Source organism: Coregonus lavaretus, assembly GCF_964263955.1.
Source record: "Coregonus lavaretus genome assembly, chromosome: 36".
NCBI lineage: Eukaryota > Metazoa > Chordata > Actinopteri > Salmoniformes > Salmonidae > Coregonus > Coregonus lavaretus.
Window position 1 is genome coordinate 7,778,348 of NC_140023.1, and position 14,960 is coordinate 7,793,307.

The 14,960-nt window shown below is 42.4% G+C and overlaps 1 protein-coding gene across 1 annotated transcript in view; it reads right to left on the reverse strand.

The window, feature by feature from the left end:
* The window catches only part of LOC311110513 (uncharacterized protein), a gene marked incomplete at its 5' end in the record, with an annotated part of 38,405 nt that overhangs the window by 17,192 nt on the left and 6,253 nt on the right, over positions 1 to 14,960 (reverse strand). Inside the window, 5 exons of the mRNA XM_084153033.1 lie at positions 2,466 to 2,553; positions 8,749 to 8,893; positions 10,028 to 10,833; positions 12,312 to 12,428; positions 13,730 to 14,195. Coding sequence (XP_084009159.1) covers positions 2,466 to 2,553; positions 8,749 to 8,893; positions 10,028 to 10,833; positions 12,312 to 12,428; positions 13,730 to 14,195 — 1,622 coding nt within the window. The remainder of the gene's footprint in view (positions 1 to 2,465; positions 2,554 to 8,748; positions 8,894 to 10,027; positions 10,834 to 12,311; positions 12,429 to 13,729; positions 14,196 to 14,960) is intronic.

The window sequence follows — 14,960 nt, forward strand, 5'->3', positions numbered from 1 at the left end:
ATACCACACCCCCTCGTGCCTTATTGCTTAAATAACCACCAATGGAGAGCTAACTTGACTCTCTATAAAACAATGCCATAGTCATAAAAAAGAAGATCAAAAACTATGATTCAGAAAAAAAAGTATCTTTCTCATTTGTCTCTTTAGATGTGGGGTTTAGAGAACATATTTAAATCCCAAACAGTGTAACATTATCTGGAGGGTTCCCAGATCATTCTGAACATGTGAAGCACTGTATTTCTCTTTCCCAATCTCATCACCCCATGAAATACCGTACCCTCTAATCAACACTAATGCTGTATGCTGAAAGAAAGTCCTAACACTGGCGACTGATGAGTATGGCCCACCTCCTCCCATTGAGATAAGCCTATCAAGAGGACTTATAGGATAGACAGACCCTCCCCAGCGTACATCTTACAAGGAGTGTTTAGACACACGGATGAGGGATGAATGGCGAGGCAATCAGAGGACTATAACAGGAGGAGAATCCATTCTCAGTTAAGTCTGGAGTAGTTCCACTTTAAAAAGGCAGTTTAGACTAGGACGCAGAGTGACAATAGATTAGAGAAAGAGAGAGAGAGAGCGAGATAAAATAGAATATAGTAAACTAAATGAAAGATGGAAACACACAGAGAGAAAGATAATAGTACATCCTTCATACTTCAAAGTCTAGTGATAACTTAATAATGAGGCCTCTCACTTGAGGCAATAACACCACACCTGAATTATGACTAGATCCATCAGAAGTCTAGAGAGGTCAATTAAGGTACAGTTGAAGTCGTAAGTTTACATACACCTTAGCCAAATACATTTAAACTCAGTTTTCACAATTCCTGACATTTAATCCTTGTAAAAATTCATTGTCTTAGATCAGTTAGGATCACCACTTTATTTTAAGAATGTGAAATGTCAGAATAATAGTAGAGATAATTATTTATTTCAGCTTTTAATTCTTTCATCAAATACCCAGTGGGTCAGAAGTTTACATACACTCAATTAGTATTTGGTAGCATTTCCTTTAAATTGTTTAACTTGGGTCAAACATTTCGGGTAGCCTTCCACAAGCTTCCCACAATAAGTTGGGTGAATTTTAGCCCATTTCTCCTGACAGAGCTGGTGTAACTGAGTCAGGTTTGTAGGCCTCCTTGCTCGCACACACTTTTTCAATTCTGCCCACACATTTTCTATAGGATTGAGGTCAGGGCTTTGTGATGGCCACTCCAATACCTTGACTTTGTTGTCCTTAAGCCATTTTGCCACAACTTTGGAAGTATGCTTGGGGTCATTGTCCATTTGGAAGACCCATTTGCGACCAAGCTTTAACTTCCTGACTGATGTTTTGAGATGTTGCTTCAATATATCCACATACTTTTCCTTCCTCATGATGCCATCTATTTTGTGAAGTGCACCAGCCCCTCTTGCAGCAAAGCACCCCCACCTCATGATGCTGCCACCCCCGTGCTTCACAGTTGGGATGGTGTTCTTCGGCTTGCAAGCATCCCCCTTTTTCCTCCAAACATAACGATGGTCATTATGGCCAAACAGTTCTATTTTTGTTTCATCAGACCAGAGGATATTTCTCCAAAAAGTACAATCTTTTTCCCCATGTGCAGTTGCAAACCGTAATCTGGCTTTTTTATGGTGGTTTTGGAGCAGTGGCTTCTTCCTTGCTGAGCGGCCTTTTAGGTTATGTTGATATAGGACTCGTTTTACTGTGGATATAGATACTTTTGTACCTGTTTCCTCCAGCATCTTCACAAGGTCCTTTGCTGTTGTTCTGGGATTGATTTGCACTTTTCGCACCAAAGTACGTTTGTCTCTAGGAGACAGAACGCATCTCCTTCCTGAGCGATATGACGGCTGCGTTGTCCCATGGTGTTTATACTTGCATACTATTGTTTGTACAGATGAACGTGGTACCTTCAGGCGTTTGGAAATTGCTCCCAAGGATGAACCAGACTTGTGGAGGTCTACAATCTTTTTTCTGAGGTCTTGGCTGATTTCTTTTGATTTTCCCATGATGTCAAGCAAAGAGGCACTGAGTGTAGGCCTTGAAATAGATCCACAGGTACACCTCCAATTGACTCAAATGATGTCAATTAGCCTATCAGAAGCTTCTAAAGTCATTTTCTGGAATTTTCCAAGCTGTTTAAAGGCACAGTCAACTTAGTGTATGTCAACTTCTGACCCACTGGAATTGTGATACAGTGAATTATAAGTGAAATAATCTGTCTGTAAACAATTGTTGGAAAAATTACTTGTGTCATGCACAAAGTAGATGTCCTAACCGACTTGCCAAAACTATAGTTTGTTAACAAGAAATTTGTGGAGTGGTTGAAAAACAAGTTTTAATGACTCCAACCTAAGTGTATGTAAACTTCCGACTTCAACTGTAACTACCCAGCGGGCGTAACTGGTTGCAATGACGTCGTTATGCTGTGTTGAGGTGGAACATCACCACTCACCATTCTGAATGTCCTTCATGTCCAAGTGGATGCTGGACATGAGGATCCCCACATTCTGAGATCGCTTGGTGTTCAACAGCTTCACCACCTGAGAGAGAGAGCGAGAGAGTGAGAGAGTGAGAGAGAGAGAGAGATAGCGAGAGAGAGAGAGAGAGAGAGAGAGAGAGTGAGAGAGCGAGAGAGAGATAGCGAGAGAGAGAGAGAGAGCGAGAGAGAGAGAGAGAGAGCGAGAGCAAGAGTGAGAGAGAGACAGAGCGAGAGAGTGAGCGAGAGAGAGAGAGAGCGAAAGAGAGAGAGAGAGCGAGAGAGAGATAGAGAGCGAGAGAGAGATAGAGAGTGAGAGAGAGAGAGCAAGAGTGAGAGAGAGACAGAGCGAGAGAGTGAGCGAGAGAGAGAGCGAAAGAGAGAGAGAGAGCGAGAGAGCGAGAGAGAGAGAGAGAGAGAGAGAGAGAGAGAGAGAGAGAGAGAGAGTGTGAGAGAGAGAGAGAGAGAGAGAGAGAGAGAGAGAGAGAGAGAGAGAGAGAGAGAGAGTGAGAACAGACAACGGAAAGAGGATCAAGCTTTTAAATGTATTATTGATTATTTATTACTCTTCCTAAGGTCCAAACAGAAATACAGTAATACATTATAGTAAAACAACAGACTACATCATAATACAACAATACATCAACACATTGTGCATTAAAAGTTACATTGTTCAGATATTACACATTTACAATATAAAATATACAATAATACAATTTGTGTGCGTGTGTGTAGTGTGTGTTAGAGTGTGTGTGTGTGTATGTGTGTGTTAGAGTGTGTCTCTTCACAGTCCATGTCGTTCCGTGAGGTATTGTTTTATCTGTTTATTTTTTTATCAGATTTTACTGCTCGCTTGAGTTGAGGTGGAAGAGAGTTCCCTGTAGTCATGGCTCTATATAAAATGAGTCCAAAACAGGCCAGAACTGAGCCTCAATGTCCCTTTATCTTTTCCTTTTATGGGAAAAGAACTGTTGCCAATTCTCCCACAAACATTATGCAAATGATAAACCTGTTTAGTCAGATTAAAGTGATTGAAAATTTCCCCTTAAAGTTCAGTTCTCCACATCCATCATATTTTCAATGGGGTGATCCAGAATGTGTAGATCTTAGATACATCTCGACTTATCACTTCAACCCGTTCCGTTGATAATGCAGTTCATACAGAGATAAGTAGGAGACCATTCAAAATATGGCCCACTAAGTGTACAGTAGTGTATGCCCATTGTGCTGTTTTCTCTGTGATTGTTTGTTTATCAAATTAGGTTTTACACAAACCACTAAATGCGTTAAAGGCCTGTGCCTTTAAGGCATATCAATGGCAAGACTTCACTATTTAAAAGTAAAATGTCACAACAACAATGTGAGAATAGATTGGCACATCACAAATATATGAAAGAGTTTTTATCTCAATATCAAATCATTTCTGGGTAACAATTAAGGGTCACACTTTATTTGAATAGTCCGGAAAGTCGGTCTGTAGATGCTCTAAAGATGGCCATACTACAGTGAGGGAAAAAAGTATTTGATCCCTTGCTGATTTTGTACGTTTGCCCACTGACAAAGACATGATCAGTCTATAATTGTAATGGTAGGTTTATTTGAACAGTGAGAGACAGAATAACAACAAAAAAAATCCAGAAAAACACATGTCATAAATGTTATAAATTGATTTGCATTTTAATGAGGGAAATAAGTATTTGACCCCTCTGCAAAACATGACTTAGTACTTGGTGGCAAAACCATTGTTGGCAATCACAGAGGTCAGACGTTTCTTGTAGTTGGCCACCAGGTTTGCATACATCTCAGGAGGGATTTTGTTCCACTCCTCTTTGCAGATCTTATCCAAGTCATTAAGGTTTTGAGACTGACGTTTGGCAACTCGAACCTTCAGCTTCCTCCACAGATTTTCTATGGGATTAAGGTCTGGAGACTGGCTAGGCCACTCCAGGACCTTAATGTGCTTCTTCTTGAGCCACTCCTTTGTTGCCTTGGCCGTGTGTTTTGGGTCATTGTCATGCTGGAATACCCATCCACTACCCATTTTCAATGCCCTGGCTGAGGGAAGGAGGTTCTCACCCAAGATTTGACGGTACATGGCCCCGTCCATCGTCCCTTTGATGTGGTGAAGTTGTCCTGTCCCCGTAGCAGAAAAACACCCCCAAAGCATATTGATTCCACCTCCATGTTTGATGGTGGGGATGGTGTTCTTGGGGTCATAGGCAGCATTCCTCCTCCTCTAAACACGGCGAGTTGAGTTGATGCCAAAGAGCTCGATTTTGGTCTCATCTGACCAGAACACTTTCACCCATTTCTCCTCTGAATCATTCAGATGTTCATTGGCAAACTTCAGACGGGCCTGTATATGTGCTTTCTTGAGCAGGAGGACCTTGCGGGCGCTGCAGGATTTCAGTCCTTCACGGCGTAGTGTGTTACCAATTGTTTTCTTGGTGACTATGGTCCCAGCTGCCTTGAGATCATTGACTAGATCCTCCCGTGTAGTTCTGGGCTGATTCCTCACCGTTCTCATGATCATTGCAACTCCATGAGGTGAGATCTTGCATGGAGCCCCAGGCCGAGGGAGATTGACAGTTATTTTGTTTCTTCCATTTGCGAATAATCGCACCAACTGTTGTCACCTTCTCACCAAGCTGCTTGGTGATGGTCTTGTAGCCCATTCCAGCCTTGTGTAGGTCTACAATCTTGTCCCTGACATCCTTGGAGAGCTCTTTGGTCTTGGCCATGGTGGAGAGTTTGGAATCTGATTGATTGATTGCTTCTGTGGACAGGTGTCTTTTATACAGGTAACAAGCTGAGATTAGGAGCACTCCCTTTAAGAGTGTGCTCCTAATCTCAGCTCGTTACCTGTATAAAAGACACCTGGGAGCCAGAAATCTTTCTGATTGAGAGGGGGTCAAATACTTATTTCCCTCATTAAAATGCAAATCAATTTATAACATTTTTGACGTGTGTTTTTCTGGATTTTTTTGTTGTTATTCTGTCTCTCACTGTTCAAATAAACCTACCATTAAAATTATAGACTGATCATTTCTTTGTCAGTGGGCAAACGTACAAAAACAACAGGGGATCAAATACTTTTTTCCCTCACTGTATCAACTGTTGATCTGTTGATAAGCAACTGCTTGCTAAGGTTACAGTTAGGGTTAGAATAAGGGTTAGGGTAAGGGTTAAGTTTAGGGTTAGGATAAGGGTTATGGTTAGGGTTATGCTAGGGTTAGTAGATAGTTAGTTGAAATGTTACTGATAGTCTATAGATATAGATATATAGATATAGATATAAACTGAAAAATAGCTGCAATTGGCAGAGAGGTTTGGAACTCTCTTTCTTATTGGTATATTAACTAATTTACCACCTTGTGACATCACAAGGCAGGCCAAAACTCCATCCCACCAAAACAGGCTGAAATTTCAGGCTGTCTTTTCAAACAGCTCTTACACTAAAAGGGCATTATCATCAATTTCAAAATTTCACGCTAGGATATTATCCTAACGTCATAGTGTGGAAACATATATAAAACACAGGAAAATCACATTTTTGACTGCACTAGGCCTTTAAATTAGCTGCTTTAGTTTGTGGAGTCTCGAAATATTGTTTATTGTACAGATGAAGGATCTTAATTTGAGCCAGTTTGCTACAGCAGGAAAATAATCTTGCAGCAACAGGAAATTATAATTATTTTGTGGAATATAATTAATGGACATTTTTCTAGGGGTTGATACATTTTTTCGCAAGGGAAAATCAAGTCTGAAATTTCAAAGTGTAAATTACAAACTTGAGAAGCCTTTTTAAACCTCAAATACACTACAAGTTTCACATTTCCTGCATTGCGAGAAAGTTATCCTGCAACAGGGCCATCAAATTAAATTCTACATCTGTACAATAAATATCCATCATCACTATCTTTTACTATATTTCACTATATTGTGCCAAGTACATTTATAACTGCTGATCAAGTTAAAATATATAGATAAACCAACAGCCTTGGTAAAACCATGGGCGGTATCATGTATAGTTCACAGTAGAGTAGACCAGTGGAGGCTGCTGAGGAGAGGAAGGCTCATAATAATGGCTGGAACGGAGCCAATGGAATGCCATCAAACCATGTGTTTGATGTATTTATTACCATTCCAGTGATTCTGCTCCAGCCATTACCACAAGCCTGTCCTCCCCAATTAAGAGGCCACCAACCTCCTGTGGAGTAGCCTCTCCCAGTGACCACAGTCAGGCTGAGAAAGCAGAGTGGCTGCTGGGTAATAAAGTGGTGTGGGGAGTGTAGCTAGTAAACCCTAGCCTCAGACAGACCAAATCCATGTGCTCCAGATCACACAAACTACAACATAGAACATGGACACAGTTACATCACTGACCTCCTGCCTCCTGCCACAGCCAAAAGAGAGACAGTCTAACATATCCAGCTAAATGGTTTTCCATCACACTGTAGACATCATAGAATGTAATTGTCAATGCTAAAAAAGTGTTTAAAAATCATATATCAGTTGGCACAAGCTCCTATTGTAGGTGCATATTTGGGGTACTACACAGCAGTATAATACTGTCTGATGAGTTCATAGTGAAGATCATTATACCACATTGTAGATCCTTTTGACAGGATCTACAGAATAACTATTCTCCAGCAGTATATCATAACATTTACATTTAAGTCATTTAGCAGACGCTCTTATCCAGAGCGACTTACAAATTGGTGCATTCAATTTATGATAGCCAGTGGGACAACCACCCTTTTTTTCTTCTTTTTTTTATGGGAGGGTGGGGGGGGGGGGGGGGTAGAAGGATTACTGTTACACTATTCCAGGTATTCCTTAAAGAGGTAGGGTTTATCATAAACTGTTTATTAATGTACAGTTTATTATCCATTCAAAAACATTTTCCTGATGGGAATATGGTTTGAATGAAAATATTACATACAAACCATGTGCAGAAATGGAATCCTAGGTTTTAAAAGATCTTTAATTCCCGTCAATCACCGATTGATGTTTTATTTGTGTCTCCTCCCTATGTCATGAGTCAATCATTCCAGTAATACTGTGTGTTCAACATTGGCCTACACATATTTCTACGAAACCCACAAAGCCCTGCATCACATGCCAGAAATAAACCCTGAGGGAAAATTTGTTCTTCATTAGACCATAAAAGAGAATAAATTATCACAAAACAACATTTGTTGATGTGGAAAAAGTACTCAGAGGCAGAAGAGAAATGCAGACGTCTGTTAATGTAAACTCAAGGCCTGAGTACAGAATTCTTTCTCTACAGTTTCACATCTAACATTGAATATAACAAAGTGGGCTAGTATAGTGTGAAGTAGCCAGTCCACTCTGATATGAAGGGACATATCCAGTCACAACAAAGAAAGAAGGTCTGAGAGGGCAGAAAGATGACAACAAGGTATATCCATACGTTGACCAAGACATGCTGTTTATCCATTTTTTTTTTTACAATCTGGGACATGGAAATATCTAAGAGACATGTCTAGCACTTTCGATGTAATGCATAAAAAATGCGTTACAAATGCTATTACATTATTACTTACAAAATTATTATTCATATCCAAGTCATGAATGAATGTTGTATGGTCGGATGGTTGATTGAATCCAGACATAATGAGCTCTGACTGAGAGTGAGTATGAAAAGTGACTCAGCCTGGCTTTCTGCTCTTCATCAATCATCAAGTCTGTCTGTACTGAATACACAGAGGAAGTCCCTCTCACACAAGAGGGAAGAGCACACGAAAGGCTCTGTCCCAATACTCTCCTAAACCCTATTTTTTATCCTTGTTTCCACTTAGAGGGGAAGTGCTTGACTATCTAGTTCTCCACCATGGTACTTAAATCTATCAAATGCTTTTAGATCAGTGGCTGTGACAGAAAAGTACAGTAGAAAGTTCAAAAGGGAAGGTATGTTAGACTATTGGGTCTGAGCCACAGAGCAGCGGTCTCAGGGGAGGAATCACAGGACAGACGAGGCTGCCACAGTGTCTCCCAGTCATCAGTGTGGGTTTACTTACCACACGCCACTCACTGGCTCCGAGCTTCGCTGGGCCTGGGAGCCAAGGGGAGCCAGACCTCACACCACATAATCACTCTCTGGCTACATCACTTCCTCATGTCATTTACAGGCAGGGGATTGGTGTGATGGAGAGAGGGACAGGAAGAGACAGAGATGGGACTAAAGAGAGTCAAGGGCAGACAGGCAGACACACGCTCACACAATGTACAGTACCTGTTTGGCCTTGGACTTTGTGATGGTGTCTGATATTGGCCTTTTCTTCTCCTTCACAGCACTTTTGGAGAATAACTTGACAAACTCATCAAAATCCACTGACGGCTCCTCGATCTTCTCCCAAACCAGAGAACCACTCGCATCCCTCAGGTAGAAGAGAGAAAGATCTGTATTACATCGCTTTCATTGGGTCTTTATCCTGGTGATTTGTACCTCAAACGTACAACTGAAAATGTCTGGCATTTTATGCTTTACCGAGCCCTAGAATGCAGGAAGACCAGCACTATAGCGCCTCTTCAGACAACAACTGTACAGTACATTACATTTCCAATAACTATACATAAAACCACCACTATGTATCATGTCCTCTGGTAATTATAATGTGGACTTATTTACACGTCACAGTACTGTTATAAGATATATTTACGTGTATGGAGTCGGACCAAGTGCATCAGTACCAAAGCGGCAGTGTTGGGGAGTAGTGAACATACACGTAGTTCAACTAGTAATTAAACTACATTTTGCATTAGCTTTGTGGTCGTTGAACTAAAGTCAAATCTAGGTAGTTAATTATTTTATCGCCATGTAGCGGTGTAGCTAACTACTGGAACTACACACTACTTTTTTTTTGTAAAAGGAGAATAAAATATTGTGAAGTAGGGAAGAATTTCCTTAGTTTTTCGGCATCAGCGTAATTCTCAGTTGAAACATAGTTTTTGTGTTTAATAGGCTAAATCACACATTCTGTTAACACCTGATCCCAGAGTGATCTGTTCTTGCAATTTGTAGTCTATGACATTTCAGATTTAGATATGATAATTTTTCCCAAAGTAACTTTAGTTTCAAAGTAGCTTTAGTTAAGTAAACTGTATTTTTCTTAAGGGTAGCTTTAGTGTAGCTTAACTTCTTCCAGTGTGAAGCAATTGGTAGTTTGGGAAACTATGATTTCAGAGAAGCGTCCCCAACACTGCAAAGCACATCACAACACCTGTTTCAACTCAACAACATCTCACCAAACTCTTTCCCCACATCTTTCACAAATGTTTCACTGGGTTACCATCTGTATAGGGTTGGTTTACAAGGCTGATCTTTATCTTCAGTAGAAAACCCCTTCTATAGCCTCCATGAATGTCAATGATCCATCTCTATCTTTTGCATACGTTCTCATTCATGCGTTATGTTTATGGATGTCTCATATACTGTAGTTAAACAGGAAGCTTTGGATAAACATACTGTATATGTATGTACAGTCATTGGACTAAAGTGGATTAGTAATTACTTTTTAGCATGCAGTTGGATCCTGGTCCAGTAGAGAGGCTTCATGGGCTTGGGGGGTTCGATGGGTGCCTTCTGGGGGCCAGCCTCCTGGGCCATGGGGGCCATGAAACCACCGGGAGGGGGAGGAGGGCCAAAGCCTGGGGGAGGTGGAGGTCCACCGCCGGGGGGTGGGGGCGGAGGAGGGGGGCCCATACCTGGTGGAGGGGGTGGGGGTTGAGGTCCAAAGCCTGGCAGGGGAGGGGGTGGAGGTGGGGGACAGGGTCCGCCCATACCTGGTAAAGGAGGAGGAGGGGGTGGAGGAGGAGGACCAGCCCCACCAGGGAGAGGGGGAGGGGGTGGAGGTGGTGGGGGCCCTCCAGAGAGTTGAGGTAGAGGAGGAGGGGGAGGAGGAGGAGGAGGTGGTATACCTGGGGTGGGAGGAGGTTGGGGCTGGGTACCACTCTGCTGCTGCTGTTGGCAGGTACAGACAAAGTCAGGTCTGGGGAGGGAGGAGGAGGAGATTGCTGGGACAGAGTTTGAGGAGGGGATTGACCCTCCCCTGAAAGGCACTTCAAATCTAAAGGCCTCCTCCACAGGTGATGTCTGTACGGAAACATCCATCCTCTTCTTTCCTGTGAGGTTGACACCCCCCAAGGCCACAGTATTGTCCCCATCCCCACTCTCCTTAGAGTGGATCTCCATCTCCAGAGATGCATGCTGGATTTCCAGTGCTGCAATCTTTATCCTCAAGTCATTAATGGTCTGCTCCAGCCCTGTAATATCACTGCCATTGTCCTCTTGTGACAGATTCCCGAACTTTGACGAAATCTGTCATGAAAAAAGTATTTCAGACCACTTTTCAAGCAGCAGCAATAAAATACAGAACTTTGTACATTTGAATATTACATAAAGTGATGTTTTGAGTCATACTGAGACCAAGGTCTCTTTTACAGATGAGCCCTGAATGACCTACATCCAAATATAATTACAACATGCAAGCAGAAAGAAAAACACTGTCATAAAAATCAAACACATTCATCAGTAATAAGGTCATCAATCAGCTTTCTGAATTGCCCTAGAGGCACCAGAACATCAAATTTAAGAACATTTAGAAGATTGTTCCACAAATAAGGTGCAAGGAAACTAAAAGCTGATTTACCTAACTCAGTAGAGACCAAAGGAATTTCCAGAGTTCGCCATCCCTGAGACTGGGTGTGGTAACTCATATGTCTAAAGTTTAGTAATGATGTTAGGTACAGTGGGACCTTTTGTAAAAGGGCTTTATAAATGAAAACATATTAGTTCATCAACTTACATGACATCAAAGAGGGCCAACCAACTTTCTGGTAGAGAATGCAGTGATGAGTACTAAAATTGTCGCCCGTAATAAAGCACAGTGGGCTATGATAAACTGCATCTAACGGCGTTAATGAAGTGGCAGCTGCGTTCATATAGATGATGTTGCCATAGTCTAGGACCGATAGGAACGTTGACTGAATAATCTGCTTTCTACTATTTAACGAGAGGCAGGAACTATTTTTACAAAATAAATACATAATTCCTCAGACTTCAAAGCTAGTAGATGCCACACCCTGAGTGAATAAGGGTAAACAAACACCCACAACTGAGGGTGTTTGGTTTCAGGGTTACAGGTCAGGGTAAAGTGAGGGTCAGGGTCAGGGTCATGGTCAGGTCAGGGTCAGGTCAGGGAAGGCCACATGTTTAGACTCCAAGCTTCTGGCACCTGGGTAGTTAGAACATTGATTGGGAGACTTAAAATATTTGACCCATGAGATGATCAAAGTCTCAATGAGCTTCAAAGAGGCCATAGTTAGATGCACACGCTCCAGCCATGTTACCATAGTTACTACAGTTTGTGTTGAGTTTACAGTCCTAGTCTTTCTAAGTGACCATTACAAGGTAAGGAGCTCACAGGATATGAAGTTTACCTGCTTCTGACAATGACCTATGAAAGTTATCATAGGAATTCAAGCCAAGCCTGACCTCTGTTGGAAGAACAGGAGTAATATCCTCATGCTCTGTCATTATACAACATATACAAGATATAACCACAAGAGGACAGTATTGTAACAAAACATGTCTGGGTAGTCATTCACTTCCAGTTGTAAGAGCAAATAAAAGAGTACAAAGATCTGTTATCCTCCTGAGGCACACACAGTCATTTTCTATTCGGTTGAAGGTGACGCAACATTTTCAATGTCACACTATCTGAATAAATGTTCTCCTCTGGAGCTCGTCTGCTTGGTGTGGTACACTACATAAAACACACAGTGTTGAAAACATACCTGAGCTGGCTGTGGAGGGGGCCACAGGCCCTGGATGCGGCCTGGGGTGCGACCTTCATGGGCCTCCCAGAGGTGGGAGGGCAGGCCAAAGGTGGCCCAAGTATACAGCTGGTCCTCCTGGGGGAGGGAAAAACAAACAATGAACATGTTAGAATGCATTTTTACAGTATTTACCTTAACATCAATGTTTTATTCACATTGTATATTAACACCATATAATAACCAGGCGAATATAACTGGGACATTTGACCTACATCATTTTCAGTTGAATTAAATTGATTTGGTTTACTTACACACAAATAAAGGCCAAAACAGGGCAGTGCACAGACAAAAAGGCAGACAGCTATTTAACGTACACTAAATAGCTGACAGAGAAACAAGGAACTCCATTCATATTTAATCACATTTTACTTCAAGGAATAAATAAATAAAGCAACCTATGTAAATCCCTCTGTTGATTCAGAGGACATCCACCAACACTGCCTAAACAGAGAGGCCTTTCACTGTACTAATCGAACCAATAAAAACGTCCACTTTTCCTAAATGAGATAAGGTACAGTGTTTGCTTAGCGCAAGACTCCCTATTGTACAGTGGAACGTAGAAAATTGCGAGAAGCTAAAAGAAAGCCATTCTCATTAATCTGATATATGAAAACTCAGCTTGTTACTGTGTATATTCTATTAGTTCAGCTTAATGCATGAGAGCTTGTTACTTATCAACTGAGCAATTTTTTCCCCTGGGAAATGGCTGTGAATGGTTCCATTGCAGCAAGCACTTTCAGCACGGCACAGTAATATGATATTGAATATATAACCACATGCAATTGGGCAATTCTAAGGGCCCAATTTAGTCTGAATCTAAATATATTGTAAATAAATCGGATAATTCACAGACCTCTACATAATGACTATCAATTTATGTAAGAAGATCAAGCCATTCCAACACTGTGCATGTCAAGTGTGTGTGTTTGTGTGTATGCGTGCGTGCGTATGAGTGGGTGTCTACACTTTACGGAGCACATATTCATTCTGTTCCAGTCTGAGAGCTCGCCTGAGGCGTTATTTTCTCTGTGAAGTCAATGCCAGAACAACATCTTAACCAGAACCCCAGCTTGAGCTGGAGCCAGAATCACAACTCCAGTACAGGCAGAGACTAAAACATGGTCAGAACCTGTCATAGCCCCTACTCTATCACATCAACAATATTTTCTCCATAGAGACAATGCTGATTCATTATAGTGGCACTATAGGGAGGGATTATATTTCAGGGAGTCAAAAAAGGCTTTCTACTTTTACAGGGGAGCGGACAGTGAGGACAGAGAAGAGAGGGAGGGAGGAAGAGAGAGAGAAAGAGAGAAAGAGAGAGAGAGAGTGATCGAGAGAGAGAGAGAGAGAGAGAGAAAAAGGTGAGGGAGGACAGCGGGTGAGGGAGGACAGCGGGTGAGGGAGGACAGCGGGTGAGGGAGGACGGGTGAGGGAGGACAGCGGGTGAGGGAGGACAGCGGGTGAGGGAGGACAGCGGGTGAGGGAGGACAGCGGGTGAGGGAGGACAGCGGGTGAGGGAGGACGGGTGAGGGAGGACAGCGGGTGAGGGAGGACAGCGGGTGAGGGAGGACAGCGGGTGAGGGAGGACAGCGGGTGAGGGAGGACAGCGGGTGAGGGAGGACAGCGGGTGAGGGAGGACAGCGGGTGAGGGAGGACAGCGGGTGAGGGAGGACAGCGTTGTCAATAGACACGGTTAGAGGTTGACTCTGGTCAAGGTGAATAATGCAGAGCTGCAGGTCCAACCCCAGGTAGAGACAGTGAGAGGGGACGACATGCTCGAACCAACCCAGGCACAGTGAGCCTTCTGAAGAGCAGCCTGAGCCCTGGGCACGTGGGGCTCTTACGCAACGCAGTCAGCAGATGGTCTACGCAAGCAGATGTGTGTGTGTCACAGAGTGACTGTTTGTAAGGCATGCATGTGTGTGTGTGTGTGTGTGTTTGTGTACTGAATGAATGAAAGCATGTGTGAATATGTGTATGCCTGTTTCTAGGGTACTATGTGTGCTTGCATACATTGCAGGGACATATTGTAATTCTATGTGATTTTGTGTGCATGTTATGACTGAGTGTTTGTGACAGTGTGTTTATGTATGTGAGTGTATCTAAGGGGGGAGGTGCACAGTGCAGCAGAGACAAATGCTCATCTGTTCAGACACAAATCTTCTTTGGTGGCTGAGCAAAAGAAAAGCAGCTCTGATCACATGGCACACCAAGAAAGGAAACATGACAACCCATTGCTTCACGACACAATGTTCAGTCCCTATGGAGATACTGCAACAGGAAGCACACACACACACACAGACACATGATTGCATGCACACACGCACACAAAACAAATTATAGTTATGAAAAATTACTAAGCTGTGAAATCTATATTTAAATCCTCAGACTAAGAACCTTACAGCTGAGTGGATTCAGCTGCAAGGGGCATGTGATAAAAATGGCACTGACAGCGCGCTCAACGAACTTTGCTTGGAAAATTATAACCACACAAACATGAGATTACGTCCGAGTGAAGCGTTACTGGGAAAAGGATTTAAACATTTATGAAATCAGTTTCATATGGTTAGGCTGACCAAAAGAACTGTTCTCAATGTAACAGGG